Source organism: Stereum hirsutum, assembly GCF_000264905.1.
Source record: "Stereum hirsutum FP-91666 SS1 unplaced genomic scaffold STEHIscaffold_2, whole genome shotgun sequence".
NCBI lineage: Eukaryota > Fungi > Basidiomycota > Agaricomycetes > Russulales > Stereaceae > Stereum > Stereum hirsutum.
Genome location: NW_006763132.1, coordinates 2,035,885 through 2,058,225, shown reverse-complemented (window position 1 = coordinate 2,058,225; position 22,341 = coordinate 2,035,885). Strand labels below are relative to the sequence as shown.

General features: G+C 51.8%; 7 protein-coding genes across 7 annotated transcripts; 3 read left to right on the top strand and 4 right to left on the bottom strand.

The window, feature by feature from the left end:
• Positions 1–106: 106 nt before the first annotated feature.
• On the bottom strand, positions 107–4,416 carry STEHIDRAFT_165567 (uncharacterized protein). The gene is made up of 4 exons (XM_007299917.1): positions 4,081–4,416; positions 3,358–3,562; positions 3,033–3,298; positions 107–2,979 (listed from the first exon to the last, which is right to left on the bottom strand). Exons 1-4 carry the CDS (start codon positions 4,371–4,373, stop codon positions 501–503), a joined length of 3,243 nt encoding a protein of 1,080 aa, XP_007299979.1. The 5' UTR covers positions 4,374–4,416; the 3' UTR covers positions 107–500.
• Positions 4,417–6,281: 1,865 nt separating this feature from the next.
• On the top strand, positions 6,282–8,433 carry STEHIDRAFT_48529 (cysteine proteinase; the record flags this gene model as incomplete). Its single annotated transcript, XM_007299204.1, has 11 exons — positions 6,282–6,556; positions 6,626–6,857; positions 6,914–6,928; positions 6,994–7,067; positions 7,124–7,169; positions 7,226–7,321; positions 7,377–7,443; positions 7,496–7,532; positions 7,589–7,616; positions 7,675–7,993; positions 8,051–8,433. The coding sequence occupies 11 exons, from the start codon at positions 6,282–6,284 to the stop codon at positions 8,431–8,433; spliced, it is 1,572 nt and encodes a 523-aa protein (XP_007299266.1).
• Positions 8,434–10,189: 1,756 nt separating this feature from the next.
• On the bottom strand, positions 10,190–15,001 carry STEHIDRAFT_118319 (uncharacterized protein). The gene is made up of 8 exons (XM_007299916.1): positions 14,825–15,001; positions 14,529–14,726; positions 14,234–14,449; positions 14,105–14,170; positions 13,946–14,039; positions 11,748–13,497; positions 11,458–11,659; positions 10,190–11,374 (listed from the first exon to the last, which is right to left on the bottom strand). The coding sequence occupies exons 1-8, from the start codon at positions 14,954–14,956 to the stop codon at positions 10,358–10,360; spliced, it is 3,675 nt and encodes a 1,224-aa protein (XP_007299978.1). The 5' UTR covers positions 14,957–15,001; the 3' UTR covers positions 10,190–10,357.
• A 531-nt stretch (positions 15,002–15,532) lies between these two features.
• Positions 15,533–16,165, bottom strand: STEHIDRAFT_118318 (uncharacterized protein). Its single transcript, XM_007299915.1, has 2 exons — positions 15,781–16,165; positions 15,533–15,708 (listed from the first exon to the last, which is right to left on the bottom strand). Exons 1-2 carry the CDS (start codon positions 16,151–16,153, stop codon positions 15,704–15,706), a joined length of 378 nt encoding a protein of 125 aa, XP_007299977.1. The 5' UTR covers positions 16,154–16,165; the 3' UTR covers positions 15,533–15,703.
• A 1,455-nt stretch (positions 16,166–17,620) lies between these two features.
• Positions 17,621–19,091, top strand: STEHIDRAFT_152856 (uncharacterized protein; the record flags this gene model as incomplete). The annotated part of the gene is made up of 5 exons (XM_007299914.1): positions 17,621–17,644; positions 17,698–17,991; positions 18,051–18,199; positions 18,275–18,777; positions 18,859–19,091. The coding sequence occupies 5 exons, from the start codon at positions 17,621–17,623 to the stop codon at positions 19,089–19,091; spliced, it is 1,203 nt and encodes a 400-aa protein (XP_007299976.1).
• A 161-nt stretch (positions 19,092–19,252) lies between these two features.
• STEHIDRAFT_91201 (anaphase-promoting complex subunit 10) lies at positions 19,253–20,464 on the bottom strand. Its single transcript, XM_007299913.1, has 6 exons — positions 20,270–20,464; positions 20,059–20,182; positions 19,915–19,975; positions 19,680–19,858; positions 19,504–19,605; positions 19,253–19,438 (listed from the first exon to the last, which is right to left on the bottom strand). Exons 1-6 carry the CDS (start codon positions 20,343–20,345, stop codon positions 19,366–19,368), a joined length of 615 nt encoding a protein of 204 aa, XP_007299975.1. The 5' UTR covers positions 20,346–20,464; the 3' UTR covers positions 19,253–19,365.
• Positions 20,465–20,562: 98 nt separating this feature from the next.
• Positions 20,563–22,112, top strand: STEHIDRAFT_72967 (uncharacterized protein). Its single transcript, XM_007299391.1, has 6 exons — positions 20,563–20,601; positions 20,655–20,747; positions 20,807–20,927; positions 20,993–21,360; positions 21,419–21,757; positions 21,816–22,112. The coding sequence occupies exons 1-6, from the start codon at positions 20,574–20,576 to the stop codon at positions 22,040–22,042; spliced, it is 1,176 nt and encodes a 391-aa protein (XP_007299453.1). The 5' UTR covers positions 20,563–20,573; the 3' UTR covers positions 22,043–22,112.
• Positions 22,113–22,341: the final 229 nt, after the last annotated feature.

The window sequence follows — 22,341 nt, the reverse complement described above, 5'->3', positions numbered from 1 at the left end:
TCGTCGTACTGACGAAGGTACAAAATGTGTGGCGACCCAAATTTTGCCCAAATTTGAGAGGTGGCACGTAAGTTATGTGGCGTCGGGTCACCAAGTCAACGTCAAGAACAATTATATATTGCAGCACCGAAGGCCGTACAACATACGTCAACTCGAAAGATACAGTAAGGACGGGAAGGCTTCAATTGAAGCCATAGTAATACAGTACGTATTGAGAGAACCGCGCACCACTCGATGTACAGTAGACTAATGCTATAGCAGAGTTTCGTGAATGAGAGAGGATAAAGAGAAGAATGGTCCAGTCGATAAACCATGCAGAATTATTGTGAAAAGTGAAGAGACGCTAGTATCGTAAGTCCAACCACAACCACTGAGTAAACGACAAAAAGTGGAAACAATATAGATACACCAATCATAACGTGTTCGTCAAACAGCTCATGACCTTCAAACCTCAGTAGAAGAAAAAAATGCGTGTCCAGACACGCATGAGCACATACATACTACATCGCTACCGCACCTTCACCAAACGGATTCGACGCCCTATTAGGATTCCTCGGGACTTCATGTATATCGTCAAACGGCGTCGAGAACGGATCATAAGACTCCCTGGCCCTCCTCTGTGAGCCCTGCAGACCAGGCGGTCCTGGCACGAGAGGTCTCCCTGGAGCGGGAGCAGGTTGCTGAGGCAGCGCAGACCCAACGAACGATTGACGAGGCCGATGCGTCCTCACCTGATGCTCCTGAGTAAGCTTCGGAACAGGAACAAGTGCAGGATACCTCCCCATATCCGGCCTGCCATGATACAACGGCACCGGCAAATGCGTCTGCGGATACATCTGCTGGCTCTCCCTCTGTCCATTGGGTCCACCAACCTTAGGCGGCAGAGGCGAATCCGCATCGATGATCATCGAATTACCGACATCCTCTGGCACACTCGCCGTGCGCCGCGGTTTCGGTCTGAGTGCCATAGGCGGGCTTACGGCTTTCGAGTTGGGCTTGGGCTTCGGCACGGGCTTCGGTTCGGTGGGAGCGATGGGGTTGAGCCAAGGAAGGGTGCGGGGTGCTTTGGGTGTTTGGCCGGGGTCATCGGAGGTGGACCAGGCTGAAGGTGGGACGTGAGAGTGGGAGTCTTCGGAGGGAGAGGTACGTTCGATCGCGGGGAGGTTGTTGTTGGGATCGTCACGGAAGGACTCCTGGGAGTGGGAGGTGGAGATCTGGAGGTTGGGACGACGACGGGGAACGATGCTGTCGTTGCTCGAGGGGAGAGGGTCTGAGGATGACTCGCCACCGGAAGAGAAGGATGAGAAGTTGAAGAAGGATTTGAACCAGGAGGGTTTGGGACGTTGGTCGTTGGGTCCTCCTGTCTCTTCTGCGGAATGAGACTTCTCGAGATCTTCGTGAGAGGTGTAAGGGCTAGGGGTGGCGAGGGGAGTGGAACGTTTTCGGCCTATGTTGGCGAGGAAGCCGCGGGGAGGGGATTCAGAGTGAGACTCGGGAGGGTTTGGCTGTTGCTGCTCGTGAGTCGGCGTATGATGGTCGAAGAAACTGTCGAAGCTCTTCTCGAACCGAGGGCGAAGCATCCCAAGAGGGTGTCGTGATCTTCCCTTCCGTTGTTGGTCCTCCAAAACCTGCTCCTTCGCCTTCGGTGACGACAAAGGAGTAAATGATGGCAACTCCACGCTACTCTTTCCATGCCCATGCTCCTCTCCACCCTTCTCCTTAAACGGAACCACGATACTCCTTATGCCATCCCTCTGCTCCATCCTCCATTTCCTCCTCTCCCTCCTTTCCTTCCACTCAACACCATAAGAATGCCACCATATCACCGCCAGACCCATCAACACCACCAACCCCCACAGCCCCAAAAACACCGCAAACATGATCCTCTCCTTCTTCAACGACTCGACATACGCATTCACCAACTTCCCCACCAGACCGTCGCTGTCGCTCCCATTGCCCCCAATCGCAGCCGCAGCGATGGGCTGCGTCGCCTCGTTGACTTGATCCGAGGAGAGCACGAGCGCGGATTCGTTCACTTTCGCAATGTTGATGTTCAGGTTGTCGTGCAGGAAGGTGAGGGCTTCTTCGAGAGCGTCGACTTTACTCCCGATGAGACATTGCACGAATTCCTGCGCGGGCTGTTCGAGGATCGTCCCGTTGAAGATCAAGGTCACGAAGTTCTGGACGTCGGAATAGAAGGTGACGAGCGAGTCGTTCAGCGTGCTCGTCGTGCCGTTGACCCAGCCGAAGAGACCGTCGTTGATCGAAGTTTGGATGGCGTCGACGCGGGAGTTGATGTCGTTGGCATAGGAAGCGGATTGGTTGTACATGCTCTGGTTGACGGACGTCGCTACCGTGTTCGAGAAATCGGAGACGGCGGCAGCGGAACGGGCCTGATACTTCGCCTCGAGGGGATGGATAGCAATAAGCTGGATCTCGACGGAGAGAATGCCGAAGAAGCCGATGAGGAAGCAGGCTAGAGCTGGAGGATGGAAGACGTATTGGAGGAGCCAGCGGAGGTTGATATGGCTCTGTGGTTTCAGGCGAAAGAAAGCAGAGAATTGGTTCGCCAGTCGCGTGATGAGTGGGTGAGCGGAATCGGCCCCGAGCATGAGCAGGTTGTGGTCCGAGAGGCGAACGGTGGGCGCTCCTGCGTCCATGTTGTTGTGCGCGATAGTCGGGTCAGACATCCATGCTTCACGGGTGTATTGGAGGTGTTGCTTGAGGGTGCGCCATTTGTACCATTCGAGGAGACAGTTGCCGGCAAGGAGGAGGAAGATGCAGACAATGACGAGGATGAGGCCGATCTTGGCGATTTGGAGAATATCGTGTCCGAGATCGTCGACGACGGAGGTATCCATGTCGTCACAGAATGAGAGTGTGGCACGTTCGGGAACGGGAAGAGCGGAGGAATTGAAGGACAGCCCGGCGAAGGTGTTGTTAATATCCGCCTTGACGGCTTCGAAGGGCGTGTCGAGTCTAACGAGGCCGTAAGAATCAAGCTTGAGACATCGAAACGCGAGACCGCTTACAATCCATTGATAGCGTTCTTGATATCCGAGACGGTCGGCAACGAGTTGTTCAACGAGATCAAAGTATCCTCGAAATCAGTCGGAATCGTTACGTTCGAGAGAGCATCGAGATCAGGGATGCTGAACTGAGGTGCGGTGATATCGTCAAAGGGGTTGACCTTGTTGATGGCGTCGATGGCAGTCTGAATGGCTGAATTCACCGAACTGACGTCGTTCTGAATGGTCGTACGAAGATCGTTCAGAGTACTCGTGATAGCGTCTGAAATCTGAAGTGAAAGGTTCAGCCAACGAGATGAGGATCAAAGGGGGATGCAGAGGTGCGTACATCTTGAACTGCGCTTATGAGAACCGACAATCCACCCCGAACGATCAACTCGACGAAGCAGAGAAAGGTTGAACGGTAGATGTCGACGAGGAAGTTGATGATAGTCTCCATGATGGTCAGTGAGAGAATAAGAGCAGCACGAGCAGCATTCATAGTCCCGTTGACTGCATCTGAAATTTGCTCGTTGGTCGCTATAGCCATGTACCTAGTATGAGGAACGACAATCAGAATTTTCACGAAACAAGTTATGATAAGCTTGTTGGTCTTTGGATGGAGATACCCCGTGCGTGAGGTAGGAAGATGTTCGAGCAGGCAACATAGAACAGAGGATGAGTGTTTCTATGAATAGACCAGTGGCCCTCAACGGAAGTATAATTTGCTTCCGCGTCTAACGGGTGAACACTATCAAGTGTGGCCCAAGTGTAGTCTCAAATTTGAGCATTTATGAAAACGCAGCGAATCCAACAAAGACATAGGGGTACCGGAGAACAACGATGCAGTTCGAGAACGCATCTTCCACAAGGGGTTCGTAACCTCAGAGCTGATTTCTTGGCCAATACAGCTCGAGCCGACCGTGTTACGAATGCACGAAACAACAGAACACCTGCCACTACCCTCCACCATGACACACACACTCTCAGTTCAAACATCCATATTTTCACCCGGCCAAGTTTTAACTTCCTTCCTCCGCCACCGAGAAATTCAACGAAAAATTTAACTCACCGTGGCATGCTAACAACAGAAGCTCCTGCAGTCTGAGCGGCCTGGCAGCTCGCAAGAAGGTCGTCCTTCGCATTCGCTATCGAAGTTTGCGCAGAGTCCGACGAAATTTGAAGCCGAAAGACGATGAAAATGAGCGAGAGAATCGGATACGCGAGCCATGTCAAGGAGAGCAGATGTGGAAGCTGAAGGTAAGGTGTGAGCTTGTTGTTCGATCCGGGTACATTAAGTCTATTGTCGTAAACTGGCGGTGGGGACATCCAGCGTGTGGTGGGTGAGGTGACTGGCATCGACATCGAGCGTGAGGGGTATGATAGGTCGGCCGGCGACGAGGGGTGCAAACGACGGAGGGCCAGAGAAGGGTATCAAGCAGAAAGAGCGGAGAGGAAGGGAAACCCGGAGGCGGGAAGACAGCCCGCGTGGGCCGTCCTTTTGAGAAAGCCAAGTCGCTCATTGTTGTTGTTCTTGACTGGTCGATGCTCGTCGTCAATGCCGTTCATTGTTCTCGCTTTCGGTACAGCATCCGGCAATGCCCGATGCGAACAATAGCCTTCCGGTTTCAGACGCCACTTTGCCGGCCCCGGCGTCTCTCTCGCAAATTCTCCCTCATTGACGCCGTCTGCGACTCTGCTCGAAAAGGTATGTTTATCTGTGGTCATGCTCTCGCTGATCTGTACCATCGCTGCAAGTGCATATGGGCTGTAAGAAGTGCATGCCGGTCGTGAGCAGTGGAAGCCTGCCAGTCTATTGTTTTGTCATCTTTCTGCGCACAGGATCTCCATAACTCACAGACATTTCCCGCATAAAGTACGTAGGCGTGAGTCATGCGACTGCTGTCGAGGACGATCCCCGCTGCATGGTGACCGGACCATGCTCCGTCCATAAGCAGCCTCTGAATCCTGCCTCGCTTTTTTCTTATTGTTCTAGTGAGTAGCGTTACGAACTGATGCCGGGATCAAGAATGTCTTCATCGGTGCTTGCTACCTGCAAGGATGGAGCTTTGGTATGATGCGTGTGTCGCTGTCAATGCAGTAGACGTCGCTGAAGATGGCCGTGTTTGCCGAGTCGATATCTCAGGCTCACTGAGCCTGTGATGATCTATGTAGGACACATCCGCTGAGATATATTGGAGCTCGTACCCCTAAGCGCGCGATGGACCCAATGATATCAGAGCAATGCGTGGTAGATATGATCAGAAGGAAGAGAAGAAGACCGGAGAGGAAACTTGAGGGTGAAAAGGAGGGGAGAAACAAGTATGAGGATGTGGCACGCGTTGGTGGTCTGCGGACAACTTGGCGTTGGATATATCCACAAACATTTACAGGGATAAGGCTGTAACTAATATAGCATTCTGAGTCCCTTTTCACCCTGTGGTATAGTGATCAGGTGCGAAATCGGTGGTGATACGAACTGTGGCACAACTGTGGCAGCTTCTGAATTCTTTCGCGGTGCCTATTTCGGCAAGCGCCGACTCTTTTTGCGTTTGTCCAACTCCAGCCTCTCAGAAAAATATTCACTGAGTACGCTAGAGCACGATATACTCCTCAAACTGCTGTTATACGGTCGCTCATATGTCTCCCTATATCCATTTATAGCCTTTATATACGATATAACTGGTGGAAAAGAATAGCCGTTGAACATGGTGCCTTGTAAGATGCAACCATCACATCGATCCACAGTGCTTTCATCGACATCATCGCAACACTCTTAGCGAATGATGAATTCAGGACATAACAATGTGATCGCAGTTAGCGTTGACCATCGACACAGGTGAGTGTACATTACGATAAAAGTATCCCTCTCGGATCCGCCTGCAGTCTGGGCTCTCTCACCCGACTCACCAGCAACTAACTTTTGACTAGCGTCTAACTGCAGAACCATTTTTTGTCCGCTATCTGCTAGTATGCTCTCTTCTTCGAACAACCACGCGAGTCACCTTGGCTGGCGTCCTCAGGCTGTGGTTTAACCTTCGTCCAATTCCAGAATCAAACTGGCTGTGCCCCTTGTATCCGCTGATACGGTCTTCTATTCCAACGATCCCGCACATTCATCAAATTCCATCTATCGGATGCATTTGCCTTCCCCAGACCATTAGCGCTAATTGATGGCGATGGGTCCGAGCAATCGCTATTAAAACGCCACCCGAACGCGCGTCCTTGCACCCCTGCTCTCCTCCATTCATCCTCAGTCAACTACAGCCCACCATGGTCAACCTCAAATCGCTCGGCTCTATTCTGACCTCTGGCTCAAATGCTGCGAACGGGACGGAGCTTGAGGCACTAAGGATCCCAGGCAACTTCCCTAGTCCGACGCCCCGGAGCTCTAGATCTGATGTACAACCAACTGAGCTGACTGGCAGACCAAGGATCAACAAGGCAGGCTTGATCGTGACTGCTGAACTAGACCAGGCTATTTCGAGGTGCCGAAGCAAAGTGCAAAAGCTGGCGCAGGCTTGTCGGAGAGGCAATAGGCGGTACCGGTGCGTCGTTCCCTCAACGATTATTCCATGTTAAGATCTACACTGACTAAAGTCGCTCGTATGTTACAGGGATATCGATTTCGACTTCCTGGAGGATCGCGAGAACTGCTTGCACGGGATCGTTGATCCTTCATTCCACAGATATACGCCTACGGAAGCCCTGCGTGTTACTCAGATATTTCAGGACCCTAAGTTCTTCGTGGATGGTGCGACGGCGAGCGATATTGCGCAGGGAGACTGCTTCGGAGACTGCTGGTTCCTTAGTGCTCTGGCCGTAGTGGCGACTGCAGGACTTATTGAGGTGAGATAGATGACTCACAGACCACGATACGAGCTTCTAACTGTTGTGATATTCAGCAAATCTGTGTGGAGGTCAGTTCTCGACAGATATGCCATGCGACTGGCTAAATGCTAAACTAGAACTGTCGATCTGACAGAGAGACGAGAAAGTCGGCATATATGGCTTTATCTTCTGGAGAGACTCGGGATGGGTGGATGTGATTATCGACGAGTGAGTCAACCCCATTCCCCATATGCAATGACACACCACTAAATCTCAACCCTCAGTCTTCTTTTCGTACGAGTTCCCCGCTGGACAGACCTCACAGACAGAGTGAATTCCTATGATCACGCAACATCTAACACTCGATTACTGAAATCATCTTCCAGGAGCGTATGTTGTACAAAAGCGACCAAGACATATATGCGAAGGAAGCGAGGAAGGGCAGCAAAGTCCTTTACTTCGGCAAATCACTGGCAGAGAACGTATGCTCGTCCTCTTTTGTTGAAAGTGTTTCCCAAATGTAATCCTTGAGCTCAGGAAACATGGGTACCGCTCATCGAAAAGGCCTACGCCAAGTTGCACGGGGATTACTCTTCGCTAGAAGGTCAGTCACTCCTGGTCACTTTTAAACTTGTTACGATACCTTTTTTCTTAAGGTGGTTTTACGAACGAGGCCGTGGAAGATCTGACTGGGTATGTTTTCCCCGACCACAAAGCCGACACCGCCCACGCTGACTTTGCTCACACAGTGCTGTATCGACTTTGATGTACATGCAGGTCAGCCTGAGTAGACGCGTTACAACTGAACAGGTCATGGCTGAAGTCACAATGATAGGACATCCTCGACCCCGACGAGTTCTGGACGAACGAACTACTAAACGTTCAAGAGGATCGTGCATTTGCTTGTTACACCCCTGATCAGCTCGTGACGAACATGGGTCTGCCCAATCCGGAGATCACAAACGGCCTCGTAAAAGGGCATGCGTACTCTGTCATCAAAGCCGTCGAGTTCAACGGCAAGAAGTTTCTGAAGGTTCGGAACCCGTGGGGAAAGTATGAGTGGACTGGAAGGTGGAGCGATGGGAGTAAGGAATGGAACGGCGAGTGGCTGGAAGCGCTCCCTGTGTTTGATTTCAAGTTTGGGAACGATGGAGGTATAGTCGTGCTCCTCCGTAACACTTCATAATAGCTCAATCCTCTCTCTATTCCAGAATTCATCATGGAATATTCCGATTTCCTTCAAGCCTGGGATGTCGTCGAAAAATGCCTGCTCTTCAATAAGGAGTGGTCATGCAGTCAGCTTTGGTTGTCGGCGAACCTGGGCACATACCCGCGACCTACGAACTTCGGCGACGTCTCCTTCACATTCTCGCTTTCCAAAGATACAGATGCTGTGATCGTGCTCGCTCAGCTCGATACACGCTACTTCCGCGGTTTATCTAGCCAATATCTCTTCAGCCTGTATTGCCAGATCTTCAAGAAAGACGAAGAGGACCCCGTCGCTATCTCGCCACACAACTCTTTGTGGGACCGGAGCGTCAATCTGGAAGTATTCCTGGAGGCGGGCGACTATGTTGTACAGGTGCGTAGATGAAGCTGCGAGTAGAACTCCTGCGAGAAGTTTGATTCTGAGTTTATGTTCGTTGTATCAGGTCAGGGTTGAGAGGCTGCCTCCGGTTTTTGTCCCAGATGACTCGAGACCATACTCGCCTATTCCTGAAACCCCGACATCGAAAAGGAAGATGCTGCAGAAGCAATCAGAAAAACTACGGAGCATGTCCATCGCTGCCAGTAAGTCCTTTCAGTTCAGAACTCAATGTTGTGATAGGCAATCTAATATCAACTCCTCCGTGAAGATTTTCGACCAGCGTAAGTGTCCTTCGTTATCCTATCCTCCATCGCACTGACCCCGTCAAACTAGTGATTATGGTCAGGCGATGCCTATCGCCCCAGAAACCTTCGCCGGCATGGATCTCACGAGAATGGAGCTTCTCATGCACAGTCTATTCGAGGAGCATCGTAAACAGCGCGAGGCGGTATACGGTCCTTCGAAAGCTGACCAAGTCGCCCCAGTCGCTCCCACTAGTCCGGCCGTTGACCAGGCGGTCCAAAGCGGCAGCCCCATTAACGACACAATGCAAGCCATTCCTGTTTCACCTAGCGCCGCCACACTCCCTCCTCCATCGGCCAAATCAGAGACATTTTCTGCAGGAGAGACTGAGGCGATACCAGCCCCTGCCGCAGAGCCAGCGGAGTCGAAAAAGGACAAGCCAGTCGAGAAGGACGAACAAGCCAAAGAGAAAGTGACCGAAGCCGAAGGGAAGGTCGAGGGGGATGCTGGTAAGGGGAAGGACGGTGACAAGGAACACAAAGACGGTGCAGTCAACGAAGAGGTCACCGAATCGCAGCCCCCACCAGGACCAACGAAGAAAGTTCATGAAGGATACAGCTGCGATGGATGCTTGGGCCCTATTGCGGGATCTAGGTTCCGTTGTCTGGAGTGAGTATTACCGAGCGTCCGAATACGTGTGCATCCCTCTAACCATCCATGAATCCCCGTTACAGCGTCCTTTGCAGTGGAGCTTCGAGTGGAGCTTCGTACGACCTCTGCGAGGATTGTATGAATAAACAAGGACATAGGACCGGCCACCAAATGATCGAGATCACAGACCCAGCTGATCAAGATATCTTTGTAGAGGAGGTGGGTTCCAAGATCTTTGCACAGCTTGATTGTCCTGACCCTTTGTGACGCTCTAGGGTGACATTCCGGACGAGTCGGTCATCGTAGGTTTGCGATTGTACACCCACAAGGATTGTGCGGCCGTCATTCAAGGCCAGCTAAGGTATGCCAGATACAATTCGATTGAACGTTCTGCGGCCTGGGTCTGACAAATGTACACTTCACAGGCACGGCAATGTAATGCGGAACTACCTGACCATGTCTAAGATTATTTGAACGTAGAGGTCACTGACTGGTTCCATTCCGAAATAGTGTGTCTACGTAGACTCTTGCACAATCTTGTATTTCGTTCCTTATTTCAGTCTTTGTATCATCTACACACCCACTTTATGAAGCTGGTTGGAAATGTTATGTGCTACAGCTAGTGCCTAGCGTTTAGTAAGGAAGTGTTGTGAGCCTAAGTGATCCATCGTGACAACAAAGTGTACGTCTGCTCCAGATTTGTTTCGCAACGTAGACGAAGCGGATTCTCCTCAAATTCGGAACAGCCGGGCTGACCTCGACCGATGGCGATGAATAAGTGTAAGTCGAGGATGGCTTGGTTCATGGTCTGCTAAAATCACCGAGTGATTGCCACAATCGAAATGGATAAGATAGACTCCGAGACCCACGAGTATATTCAACGAAAGCAATCAAAACACGAAAAATACAGAGACAATCAAATAGGTATACACGTATAGATAGTCTACATCGACCCTGCAACACACAGCGCCTCCGACCTCATCCACGTAGAACACGCTTGTTAGATCACTGACATTGCGACCTCTACGCTTGACGACTATGACGATCCGCCTCCACCTCCCTCCGAATTCCTCTGCATCCATTGCTGGATCATCGCAGGCGTGTATTCGGGCGCGGCACCCGCATTGAACCCTCCCATGTTCCCCATGTTTCCCACATTCCCCGTATTCATCCCCACTCCCAATCCCCCCATCCCGCCAAGCCCGCCACCGCCGCCCTGCATTCCGTTCCCACCGCCACCCATTGTCAAACCACCCATCCCGGCCATTCCGCCTCCTCCCATACCCATCATGTTCTGTTGTTGCTGTTGTTGCTGCTGCTGCTGCTGCTGTTGCATGAACTGTTGCATCCCACCCATCCCGCCTCCTACGTTCCCGCCTTGACCTTGGTTTCCTCCTTGTTGCTGCTGCTGCCCGGACATGTTTCCCATCCGGTTCAGCATCGCAGCCATGTTCGGTGCCGCCTGGCCTGGCATGAACGGATTCAACTCCCCAGATTTGATGTTCAACTTGGGTGTACCGTTGTTCCCGCCCATCATCGTCTGCCCGCCATTAATGCCTCCCATCTGTTGATTACCCCCGTTCATCTGGTGTTGTTGGTTCTGCTGCATCCCACCCACGCCTCCCATGCCATTACCACCGCTACCACTCGCGCCGTTCATATCAGTCATCCCGCCCGCCCCATTACCATTCATACCACCCATACCATTTCCGCCCGTATTCGCTCCGTTCATGCCCGGCATGAATCCCATCATATTCTGCCACCCCTGCTGCACGGGGTTCTGACTCTGCTGAGTCTGCCGATGCAACAACTGCATGATAAACTGTGTTCTCTGTTCTTGCGGCCATTCTCTCACTTGCGCCGGGAGCTGCGAGACCATGTGAAGCACCGACGATGACACGGCTCCGTTCTTCGACTTCGGGAGTTCTGGGAGGGTTCCCAGGGGAAAGACAGCGGCGAGAAGGCTATCATTTCCTTGGTTGTCTCGGAAACAGGTTATGAGCATTTTGTTCGTGCGAGCTTGACCGGGAAGTTCCCAACTAGCGAAGGCGTACTGTCGTCGAGAAATATTTGAGTTGATGGTGAGACCGCGAATGAGAAGGTGAGAAATGCGAGGATGAAGGAAAGTGCACGTACGAGATTACGTTCCTTGAGGAGCGTTACGAGTTTCTGGTAATGTGCACGATTGGTATTCGTGTTTGTACCGAGATTCGGTGCGGCCTCAAGGTTACACAATGCAGGTTTGTGCTGTTTGAACCACATGTCCAGAACCTGATGCGTCACTGGCGGGTCTCTCATAGGAGCGAGCGACAGCACTGGAGGCCAAGTCTCAGAATGCCTACATCGATCGATCCACGTCAGTTAGCCTGGATGATCGCAATCGGGGAACAAAGGAAGGAAGAGAACACGAGGTAATGAGGACGTACATCTCGGCGCTGCCTGGCACACCGGTTGCCACAATTTGCGCCCTGACCTCTTTCTTCTCCTGCGTCGCCGTATCCGTCCCACTCCAACTGACGAAGCCCATCCACTTATTTCCCCTGTTCACCGTCGTCAAGTTCACAGGCAACTGGCCTGATGCTCCGAGTCCTCCCAAACCGCCCATACCGCCGCCGCCAGCACCTCCGCTCCCATCGTGCTGATTCTGATGTTGCTGTATCTGCGACAATAGAGCCGCTAACGTGTTGTTCGGTACTTGTCCCCCAGGCGGCTGCATCCCCCGATGTTCCATCAGCTTCTGCATCTGCGCCATAAGATCTGGTGGAAGATTGTGAATTCGACCGTCTGCGGACGGGTTTTGAGCAGTATGCGCCGCCAATGACTTCTGGAACGCCTGAATGTCGGACATCGAAGGCGTTCGGTTGTGCTGTGGTTGCTGCTGCTGCTGCTGTGGTTGTTGTGGGTGTTGCTGATCGTGTCCGCGATTGGAGGATGGGCCTGCGTGGACGTTGGGTCCTGGTGCAAGACCTGCGGCGGCAAGATTCGGCGACATGCTGAAAGCCGGGCCGAGTGATCCAAGGCCTCCCATATTCGGACCGGCAAGACCCCCTACACCTGGAGTGAGACCAACGGCACCTGAGCCACCGATGCCGTTGTTGCTGTTCGACTGCTGGATGTGTGGAGGACCGTGAGACTGCTGAGGCTGAGACTGGGGCAGGAATGAAGGGTGAGTAGGCTTTGGAGGCTGCTGATTCGTGTTCGAAGGGCCGGCCTGATTCTGACTGAGACCCGCCTGCTGCTGTCCGCCCTGTCCTTGCTCCTGTCCCTGCTGCTGCTGTTGCTGCTCTCGCTGTCGTTGTGATTGTTGTGCTCGCTGTTTTTGCGCCACCGACTTCAGTATGATCGTCTTAACCGTCTGGAACATATCCTGCTTCTTCTTGATCTCGTCTCTGAGCTTCTGTGCAACTTGCACGTTGCCCATATCATTCGCCTTCCTGAGTGCCTCTCTGAGCGGCTCGAACTGGGCCTCCATGGCTCGAACACGCTCGACGAGTTGCGGATGAGGGAGGTTGGCTATACCCTTTGCGATGGCGGCTTCCTTGACCGTGTACTCGTAAGATTGAGGAAGCCGGATAGAAGACGTAGGCTGAGTGGGCTGGGACGATGACGGTTGCGGTTGCGGTTGCGCCTGGGATACGACGGGCTGGGTAGGAGGTGGTTGAGGACGAGGTTGAGGTTGCGGTGGGTGTGGTGCTTGCGGTTGCTGTGCCTGTGGCTGAGCGTGTGGTGGAGGCTGAAGATTGGGAACAGGGAGATTCGAAAGAACGGGTGTAGGATGTCTGTTACCCTTCGCCGGCTTAGCAGGTGAAGGTCCTCTCGTCGGCGCACCCATAGGTGCCCCGGCTGGTGCTCCCGCTGCGTTTGACGGCACCATAGGTGCAGGAAGATTCGGTGGTAGAGACATAGAGTTAGGATGGGGCGGGATCGGAGGACTAGACGTCTGAGGGATTGGGGGAGGTATGGAGGCTGATGACGGTCCTGGTATAGGTGCTGGTACAACTGCTGATGGCGGGCGTTGGGCAGGGGCAGGGGCGGGATGTGAGGCCGGCTGAGGATTGGAAGTCTTGGGGCTATTCTGGGGTGGTTGGTTAGATGCGATTGCGTTCGTGGCCTGAGAGCGTTGGCGTTTGTGCGTGGTGGGTGAACCTGAAGTGTCGGCGGGGCGTTTATTAGGTCCTGATAGAAAGTAGACAAGTTCGAGGTTAGGATTCATGTTAGGTTGCATGGTTATTAGGTCGGAGTTGAGATGGAAAGAAAAGTGGAACGGTCCTAGCTGGACAACCCGACGAACGAGGGCCTTGCTTCGCTGTATGACAGAGGAATGAACTGCATGATGAACACTGTTTATATAGTGTTCATGGAGGGCGGCGGGAACGAAGACACGTTGAACGTTGCACCTGCGATCGAGAGCAACGTCGTCGCGTTTATGCTACGACGCTTGCACGCCTTTGCCTTACCGCTCGTTATGTCGCAGTGTTCATCCCTTACCCGCAACGTTACGACTAGTAGACTCGAAGAACACTCCAGTGTGTAGCCAATGGGTAGGTGCTCGAAGGCATCACGACATCGCACTCGTGTCGACAAGCCAAGTACTAGATGATTCAATGAATGAAGAGACACTGACCTTTGCTTGGTGTAGCAGACACCAGGGCGGCAGAAACAAGAACTTGATGGTGTGATTTTGCTTTCGGCCAGGTGCTTGGGCGTCCGCCATTGAACTATAAGATGCGTTTTTCGGGTCAGCCGGTTGGTAGGTAGACACATCATGCGTTGTATAACGTACCACAGCAAAAGCTTCTGCAAGTTGTGGGATGGGTCGCAGGAGGATCATGCTCACTATAACATTACGCTGCGATACACGGATTCAGCTCATATTACCGCGAATGAACTTGGTGCATGGAGCGGATATTACCTTCTTAAGCTCCGCAGGAAGTGTAGCCCACGACAGCGAGTCGAGGGCAGGCGAGTTGTTCCACTGAGGATGTGTAACACCGTCTGGAGTTCCGGCAGCGAAGTGGACAAAGTATGAAGGGATCTCGCGTGGTGAAGGTTCCGTTTCTGCTGGCTGATTCATATTCCGTGGGCGTAATGGTCTGAACTCCTTCTCCTTGTCAAATATATCGAGCATCTACGGTCATTCGTCAACATCATGTGGATACAATAGGTCTGAACCTCGATGTGGCGCCACAGAAAGCTTTCGAACACACCTCTAGGAGCGCAGCATAGCCCTCCAGGGCTGCCATTCCCGTCGAACCACCAGTCCCTGTCTCCCCCAGACAAAGTGCCTTCGTGTTCTCCGGCAAGCATTCGTTGGTAATGGACTCCGGTAATGAGAAGAAGCGTGTCGTCAGTATGGGGCTGTAGTACCCATCTCCTGGGCCGTATGTTACCCAGGCTATGCGAAGCTAATGCCGTCGTAAGTGCATATGTCGAGCCATTCATAATGTACACATATGACATGGTCAGTGTCTTAAGCTTTATGATACAATCCATTGTCACGCACCTGTGATTTAGGATGCAGCTCACTCACGCGGGCATTGATGGGCTGGAGATACTCCTTCTGAAGAGTTGGCCATTCTGACCCTAGCGTAAGACTCGAGTCAACCAGAACAGCTAAAGTTACGAATTTAGACATGCTTTCATGAGGCTGAAGACCAAGAAGACGGTTAGACGTCTGTCGAGGTGAGAGTTGGGTGCAAGTTGGGCATGGCGGCGAGTGGCCGAACAGGTGTCCAATTCGGCCCGGTCGGCGCCACAATTCGATATCCCGAGTGGACGGTCCACGGGAAAGTCCGAGCGCTCGACACTTTCGCTTTGTTTGACAAACAAAGCTGAAACAAAGGCTATAAGTCGGTGGGAAAAGGAAGTATTCCGGTGCAAGAAAAGCGCCCTTCGCGTCCATCTCTTGAGCCTCAAGAACAGAGGACGATGGTGCAAAAAATTCTTCTCCTTCATGATTTCTCAAAGAATACTTTGGAGCATGAAAATCCGATTAGACTCTAATTTTTTCTTCGAACACCTTTTCGCAGCAGAAAACGTTGCTACGAACGAGCTGTGCACTTCACTAGGAATGTGATTTTTGACCTCTTTATTTCTTCCAAACTTTTTGTCGTCGGATTCCAAGTCCTAACATTCAGCATAAGTTGGCCCTGGCAATTGACGACCGCGTTCACCCTCATCTGAGTGTGATCAGGGAAATGACACTCGGAACTTGAATTTCTGTGCATGTATCTGACACAGGTTCAGCGATGGCCAACCTACAGAAACAATGAATGGGGCCAGACACAGAGAAGGAAGCGCAAAATACGAAGTGTTCGAAGATACGCCACCATCATGAACAAAAATACAACAAAGATTCCATATTGCCAAAAACGTTCACCGGTTACCCTACAAGTGAGGCAGAACGGTGTCAGCAGCTAGTAAGCGGAAGATCATGAAATCCATTATTAATCAACTCACCAATCCAGAGACCTACTTTGTCAGGAATTACCGCCTTCGTGCTACATTGCTCGACAACCCATTGCAGAGCTTTAGAAGTCCCAGTCCTCAGCACCCCGTTGTTGTCCAAACCTGCGAGAATAGCAACACACCAAGCTCCGCTCCCACTTCCCGAGGGATGGAATTCGTACTTCGATCGGTCCACCTTGTGAGTCAGTAGCCATTGTAGCAGTATGTTCGGTGTCCACTTCGTCGTGCAGTGGGGGACTGCCTCTGGTGGATACTGGTCGACATCACCGGGAAGAACCTCTGGCTTTCGCATGAGCCTCGTCCCGTCGACTTGGACGAAGTCGATAAACTGAGCTGTAGCAGTGAATATAACGTGTGTCTGCATGAACTCGGCGTCCCGACTTGCGACTATCAAAGTTCCACTATCAGTTCCGCTCGGACCCAGTTTCGGCCTCATGTCAAGATGAATTGTAGAGTGGTTCGCAAGCGAAAGTCGTAAAGTGTAATGAGTAGGGGTATGGATGGCTAGCTGTGGGGGGCATGTCGTTATATCATCTATGGAGTCAGGGAACCTGACGAGCGAAACGAATTCGATAGTACTGTCTCGATCCCTGGGCTTCACTTCGCGGTCGAACACGGTCGGGGATACGGGAGGCTTGAACGAGAGCGGAGAGGCCTGAAGACCTCTCCATCCTTCATACTCGTGCGCTGTGACAGCCTCCGAAAGATCCAATTCGTGTACTACTGACATAGTTCCTGAAGATCGGGTTCGATGCGGTGAGTGGTGAAGATGGAGCTCAGGCTCAAAGTCGGTAGTAGGGGCTGAGAACAGTGGTTGTTGCGCTGCCCGAGCAACCTCTTTATTGCCTCTGCCTTCAGAGACTGTGGACAATCGTGACGGCATAATATGGCGTGTCCTTTTCGAAAGTCCGCCGTGCTGTATGAAAGGGTAAGCGAAGATCTGACACTCGGCGGATGGTGGCACAACGCAAGACTGGCACTCGATCGAGTGCCAGCCCCAGTGCCAGTGCCGTAATATAGTCGAAAGTTCAATCTCCGCCAGAACCCAACTTACTTACTACGCGTAGTCGCCACAGTGGCGTCTTGGGGGTGCCCAGTCTTCGTGCTATCAACACTTTCGCCATAGATGTCGGTCAGATGGCTTCCGGTGCGAAGATTTCATACCTGCGCTCAACAAAATGAGCAATTCTATGGCCAATTTTGGTCGACGTTGGGAACTCGAACTCTCGTCGGTTGCTCGTCGGCATCAATCTGATTGCGGGAATTGGGTTTCGGGGTAATATTTTGCTTTCTGTGGCAATCACGGCGGGCTGGAAGCTGAAAAAAGGAGCGATTTCGGCGGGAGCAGTGATACTTAAAGCTCTCAATGTCTTACATAGCATTTCAGCCACTCCCGATGGTCTACTTAGTCCGGTTGCTTGCAGCTCTGTTCAGGTATGAGGGAGAATTCGCGGAGCTGAACAATTAGTCGAAGCCTACACATTCACTTATTTTGGAACTGTACTCATTGCTGCATTCAGAAAATACTCCATACATCCCGATGACAGAAACCCGCGACTGCAACACAGCGTGAGCATCGGCCTTAGAGCGTTAGCGTCTACAAAACCTCTCTTCCACCTTGTGCGAGAAACGGTATTGTCTCACTCGACTCAAAGTCGGTCTCGTAAGTAGTACAGAAACATAGGTCGCATATATCTCGTTGAACCACAGAAGGCCCTCCGAGATTAAGAGAAAAGAGAGTGGAAACATGTTGGAACTGGTCCTCGCCCTGCTAATAATCGTAAACGTCAGCGCGCGGGGTTCGACCTAGGTAACCGAACAAACATCTTATATGGTATTTCGTGCCCTAGAACGGGTATATTCCGACACAATTCTGATAATCTGCCAGTCCCGTCCTGATTTCAATAGAAGGAGCACGAATGTGTACCTGCACAAGCGAAGGCGTCCGACAAGACCCCACATAAGGTCCCAACGATCAGAGTCGCCTTTTCTCAGGCTGTGCGCGATTCTTCCTCCTCACCACGTCTCACGGCTCTGTCCAGGTCTCTCCCGAAGATATTCGTCGACATGGCTGAGTGGTGGGAGACGGACCCGGAGACTGCGTCATGGTACAAGCATACACTGTCCCTATTGGACGATAGCTCTAGTGACCTTGAATATCCAGTCCTGAAGCTGCGCGCTGAGTTGTTAGGGACCACCGAGGTGCGTTTAAGACTCTCTGGCCGATCAATGCGTCGGCACTGACAGAGTGGACCAAAAAGGCGGAGCAAGAGAGTGCACAGAAAAGGGATGTCACGTATGATGATGTACAGCCGATGACGGAAGATGCTCGCGAGGCCATGAAGAGTGCTGTCATGAACATGCACTGCACTTACGGTGTATTCAGCGATTGGATGGACGAATTACAGAAGTTAGTGCTTTACAACTGCATGCCAGTATTATCCGTCCTAATGCTCTGGTCAATGCCTGCTTGTTCTCCGATTAGGTCGTCATCTAATAGGCCATCCAGTCTCGAGCTCAAGTTGATGGACCTTGTCACAAGGCTCAAGAACGGCTCTTCCATTACCCTCTCAGCGACCAAAGACATCGTCAAATCCCACCAAATATTCACTCGCTGCGTCGCGGATAACTTCGAACGCTCCACCGACAGCGGGGTCATGGTTTACGACATCGAGATCAAAAGGCTCGCCAATGATATCGACGATCTGTCCGCCAAGGTTTCCGCCAGTGTTAATACCATGCGCGAAACGTTGAAGGAGCTCGTCGAGACGGTAGAGACCGGGCAGAAGAAGAACAAGAGGACCTTGTCGAGAACCAAAACGTGGATGTGGCTGAGGAAGATTGTTCAGGTGTTTTCTACACTCCTTATGGCGGCTGCGACGATCAGCAAAGTCGCATTTCAGTCGGCGGACCGTGGGATGGAGTTCTCTGTGGGGGCAGATGTGCTCAAAGGCGCAGTAGTCCTGATGGAGAAGAAGGAATTGACGCGTAAGCTTCGCAATTTATTGATCTGCCCATGTCCATCTTCGGAGCGCTGAACGCCAATGTCCCTTGGACTTTGTATTCCAGCTCCCAGCGCACGAGACTTCGATAATATCCTTCAGAGTTTGAAGGAGAAGATCCCGGAGCAGGCGAAAGATGCAGAGAAAACCCTCTCGAGGTTCCAAGAATGTCATCGGATTGTGCAGCTGCAGGTGCAAATCAAGGACGGAGAGAGTCTGAGGATCGCAAAAGACATTGCGAAGCAGCTACAGCGTGGGTGGGAGATAAGCAATGCCCGGATGATGCTGATTCAAGTGTAGACGTGACTTGCTAGTTTTCTTGCTGTACGATGGGTAGTGGTTAGTACGGCAGAGGGATCCGAGCTAAATGTATCGACAGACGTCTACTTGTGTATCACAGGCTGCATGCAGCGTGTTCGCTGATCGGAAATTCGACAGCACGCAAGGCTCAAAATATTATGCGTAGCATGACGGTGAAAAGAAAGATAATGGAAACGTATACATGAAGGAACATACACTTGATTATCTCCACAACACTGCGAAAGCTCCCTGGGGACTGGAATACGACGCAAGATCATCGAATGAATTCATGCATTTTGAATTTGACGCTGACGAAGGGAAAAGGATCGTCCCATGGTGTTGGCTCTCTGAAATGAAGAGTGAGAGGGATGAGAAAAACGCATCCCATCGGCATGACGAGAGGCGTACTAACTCTACAGGGCCCAGTATCCGCATCCCGCGGAGGTGCGTGTCTTTCCCGTTCATGTGGTTCGTGATGATGATGACTTGCAAGATATATACATTCACAGGTTTGCTACAGCGACACGGGACACCACTGGTTAGAAATAGCGAACAAGAGAGGGGAAGCGCGAGCAACGTGGTGCTTACAACCCTTCGCCATCGTCTGATGGCTCGGCCGAGACATCGAACGTGATCCACCCGTCGGGTTTGTCGAGAACAAGCGAGCGTACTTCTTGAAGATCGCTTGCAGTTGTTCCTGCTCGGATGGAAAGAGCAGCAGGGGTGTAGGAATCGTCAAGAGGGAAGCTGAGGAAGAGGCTGATTTTCTGTGGCGGCGACATCGTCAGTCTTCCGAGGTCTGGGTGTGTGTCAAACGACGTACTTGGACAGCCATCTTTCGAGGAAATTCGATGGTCACGAAATGCGGTTGCGGACCGTCTGAACTATAGCCATATCGTGGAACGGGGCCACACAACATATAAGTGCTTCCATTCACCGATTACTGAAAACGCAAAACATTACACACTGCCAAAAAGTATCTGGATCATTGTCCTGTAGACATTCTGGCCCAAATCCAAACTTGAAGGACGAGACGGACCACTTGGCTAGGTGTCCAATGTCCGTCCAGGGAAGGTTGGGGGGCCATCTTCCTGTTCGGGCGGATTATAGACAAAACGATGCCGCCAGAGGCTTCAGCTCCATCGAATTACAATATATAAAATGTATATGGAGCCTACCAGGATGTATAAGAGGCCCTCCTTCAATAGGTGGATGGAACTGTGCAGGCTGGGGAGCAGGTGGCACGGCAGACATGAGGACTGTAAGTTGACGACACTTAGGATGAAATGTTTTCCAGGTCTGTACGAGTAAATTTGGCGAATGTATCAACGCCAGGAAGATCTGAGTGGTAAGAAACAAAGACACATCGCTCGAAGATCACGACGGTCAGGTTGAAAGCGCGACGCGCCACGCGCCGCGACACAAATGGAGAACAACTCTCGTCTCGACCACATCGACGACTACAAGCGATATGGCCGACAAATGATTCTCGATGGCTTCGGCCTTCCAGGTATTCATCCTAATCCTGCATTTCGAAAATAGTTATTGACTTCCAGCTCTCAGGCCAGTTGAAGTTGCAGAGGTCTTCCGTCGTCGTGGTCGGAGCAGGTGGATTGGGATGTCCAGCTCTTCAATATCTTGCTGCTGCCGGTGTCGGTGCGTCCATGCTCGTACGACACTCTCAAAAACAGATACTCATTTTTTTTGTGGTATAGGAAAGATCGGAATCGTTGACCATGACACTGTCGAGCTATCGAACCTCCAGCGCCAAATCCTCCACACCGAGTCTCGTCTCGGACAACCCAAAGCTCAGTCCGCCGCCCAAGCATTGAAAGAGTTCTGTCATTAATTTCGTGTCCTGCGCCCAATCTACTTCTCCTACTGACACAATCAACATCTAGGATCAACTCCCGTATTCAAATCGATGTCCACATCGAAGCAGTTTCCCCTTCCAACGCCACATCCATCCTCGAACCCTACGACATCATCCTCGACTGCACCGACAACGCGCCAACCCGTTATCTCCTATCAGATACTGCTGTCAAACTCGACAAACCTCTCGTCAGCGGCGCAGCACAGAAGTTCGAGGGTCAACTCTGCGTATATCACCTAGGCGAGGACGGGCCATGCTATAGATGCTTGTTCCCGAGACCACCGGCTCAGGAGACAGTAGGGACATGTGAAGAGACGGGGATCTTGGGCGCTGTGACGGGTGTTATTGGGAATTTACAGGCTCTGGAGGCGATTAAGATTATAACGGGAATGCATGGTGCGTTTGTTCACTCATCTGAAGGTAGAGCTCTTTGCTCAAGGTCAGTTATGAGCAGAGGGCAAGCCAGGCTTGCTAATATACTCATCCCTTGGCACCCCTCCATTCCGTAGCATCAAGTTGCGAACGCGCCGTCCGACGTGTCCAGCATGTGGGATCGAAGATCAGAAGGTTGGAAGCATTAACGAAGGGATGGATTACGTTCAGTTCTGTGGTGGAGAACGGCCGGACTGGGTCAGTCGTGGGTTACTTGATGGCTTGCAGGAGACCAGGATCCGTGCGACCGAGTTAAAACGCGTGTTAAGTGGAGAAGACAGTGCACCGTCGGGGAAGGTTCAAATCATCGACGTTCGACCGAGAACTGAGTTTGGGATCTGTGCATTGCCTGGATCTATCCGTACGTCTTTTTCCCGTCGTCAAAACTGTATCCACCTCTGATTTTACATTCATTTTAGACGTGCCCTTGACGGATGTCGTCGCCTACCCATCGAAGTACATCCAATCCTCCCCATTTTCGCAGACTTTTGTGGTCTGCCGCCTTGGTAACGACTCTCAGATTGCCGCTGAAGCACTGAGATCAGTCGACAGTGGCAATACGACTGTGCCACATGTAGTGAAGGATCTTGTAGGTGGTTTGAGGGCATGGTCGAAAGAAGTAGACCCGGAATTCCCCATGTATTGAACATCCATAGTATCACCGTTTGTAGCTATGCGTGTTCACACAAGATATTGTAGCCTTAGAATTATAGTGCAGAACCACACAATGCTCGTATCGTAATGGGTTCGTAATGCATGCAAAGGACTTGTGAGGGACACTAGTCACCGCCACACGCCACTCAAAACTGAATATCGCGGACATCCAAACGCCCACAGACTCCGCCGAATGTATTTAAAGTGCCTCTTCTGTGTGTGCAACTGCAGGGCTTGTCGTCTGTCCGGCCACGGCGGGTCGACGGCCATTCGTCCTCGCCACCTGTGGAT

What these genes read in the sequence shown, in the direction of transcription:
- STEHIDRAFT_118319 (XM_007299916.1), bottom strand. Translation starts at nt 14,956, where the DNA reads ATGTCTAAATTCGTAACTTTAGCTGTTCTGGTTGACTCGAGTCTTACG. An exon ending in GCTATGCTGCGCTCCTAGAG is followed by an intron (nt 14,450 to 14,528) that starts GTGTGTTCGAAA and finishes GAATGACCGTAG; the next exon opens with ATGCTCGATATATTTGACAA. An exon ending in TTCCTGCGGAGCTTAAGAAG is followed by an intron (nt 14,171 to 14,233) that starts GTAATATCCGCT and finishes CGTGTATCGCAG; the next exon opens with CGTAATGTTATAGTGAGCAT.
- STEHIDRAFT_165567 (XM_007299917.1), bottom strand. Translation starts at nt 4,373, where the DNA reads ATGTCGATGCCAGTCACCTCACCCACCACACGCTGGATGTCCCCACCG. An exon ending in TCATAAGCGCAGTTCAAGAT is followed by an intron (nt 3,299 to 3,357) that starts GTACGCACCTCT and finishes CTTTCACTTCAG; the next exon opens with ATTTCAGACGCTATCACGAG. An exon ending in AAGAACGCTATCAATGGATT is followed by an intron (nt 2,980 to 3,032) that starts GTAAGCGGTCTC and finishes CGGCCTCGTTAG; the next exon opens with ACTCGACACGCCCTTCGAAG.
- STEHIDRAFT_91201 (XM_007299913.1), bottom strand. Translation starts at nt 20,345, where the DNA reads ATGTCTGCCGTGCCACCTGCTCCCCAGCCTGCACAGTTCCATCCACCT. An exon ending in AGGGCCTCTTATACATCCTG is followed by an intron (nt 20,183 to 20,269) that starts GTAGGCTCCATA and finishes CCGCCCGAACAG; the next exon opens with GAAGATGGCCCCCCAACCTT. An exon ending in CTCGAAAGATGGCTGTCCAA is followed by an intron (nt 19,859 to 19,914) that starts GTACGTCGTTTG and finishes TCGCCGCCACAG; the next exon opens with AAAATCAGCCTCTTCCTCAG.
- STEHIDRAFT_72967 (XM_007299391.1), top strand. Translation starts at nt 20,574, where the DNA reads ATGATTCTCGATGGCTTCGGCCTTCCAG. An exon ending in CGATGGCTTCGGCCTTCCAG is followed by an intron (nt 20,602 to 20,654) that starts GTATTCATCCTA and finishes TCCAGCTCTCAG; the next exon opens with GCCAGTTGAAGTTGCAGAGG. An exon ending in TGCATTGCCTGGATCTATCC is followed by an intron (nt 21,758 to 21,815) that starts GTACGTCTTTTT and finishes CATTCATTTTAG; the next exon opens with ACGTGCCCTTGACGGATGTC.
- STEHIDRAFT_118318 (XM_007299915.1), bottom strand. Translation starts at nt 16,153, where the DNA reads ATGCAGACACACGTTATATTCACTGCTACAGCTCAGTTTATCGACTTC.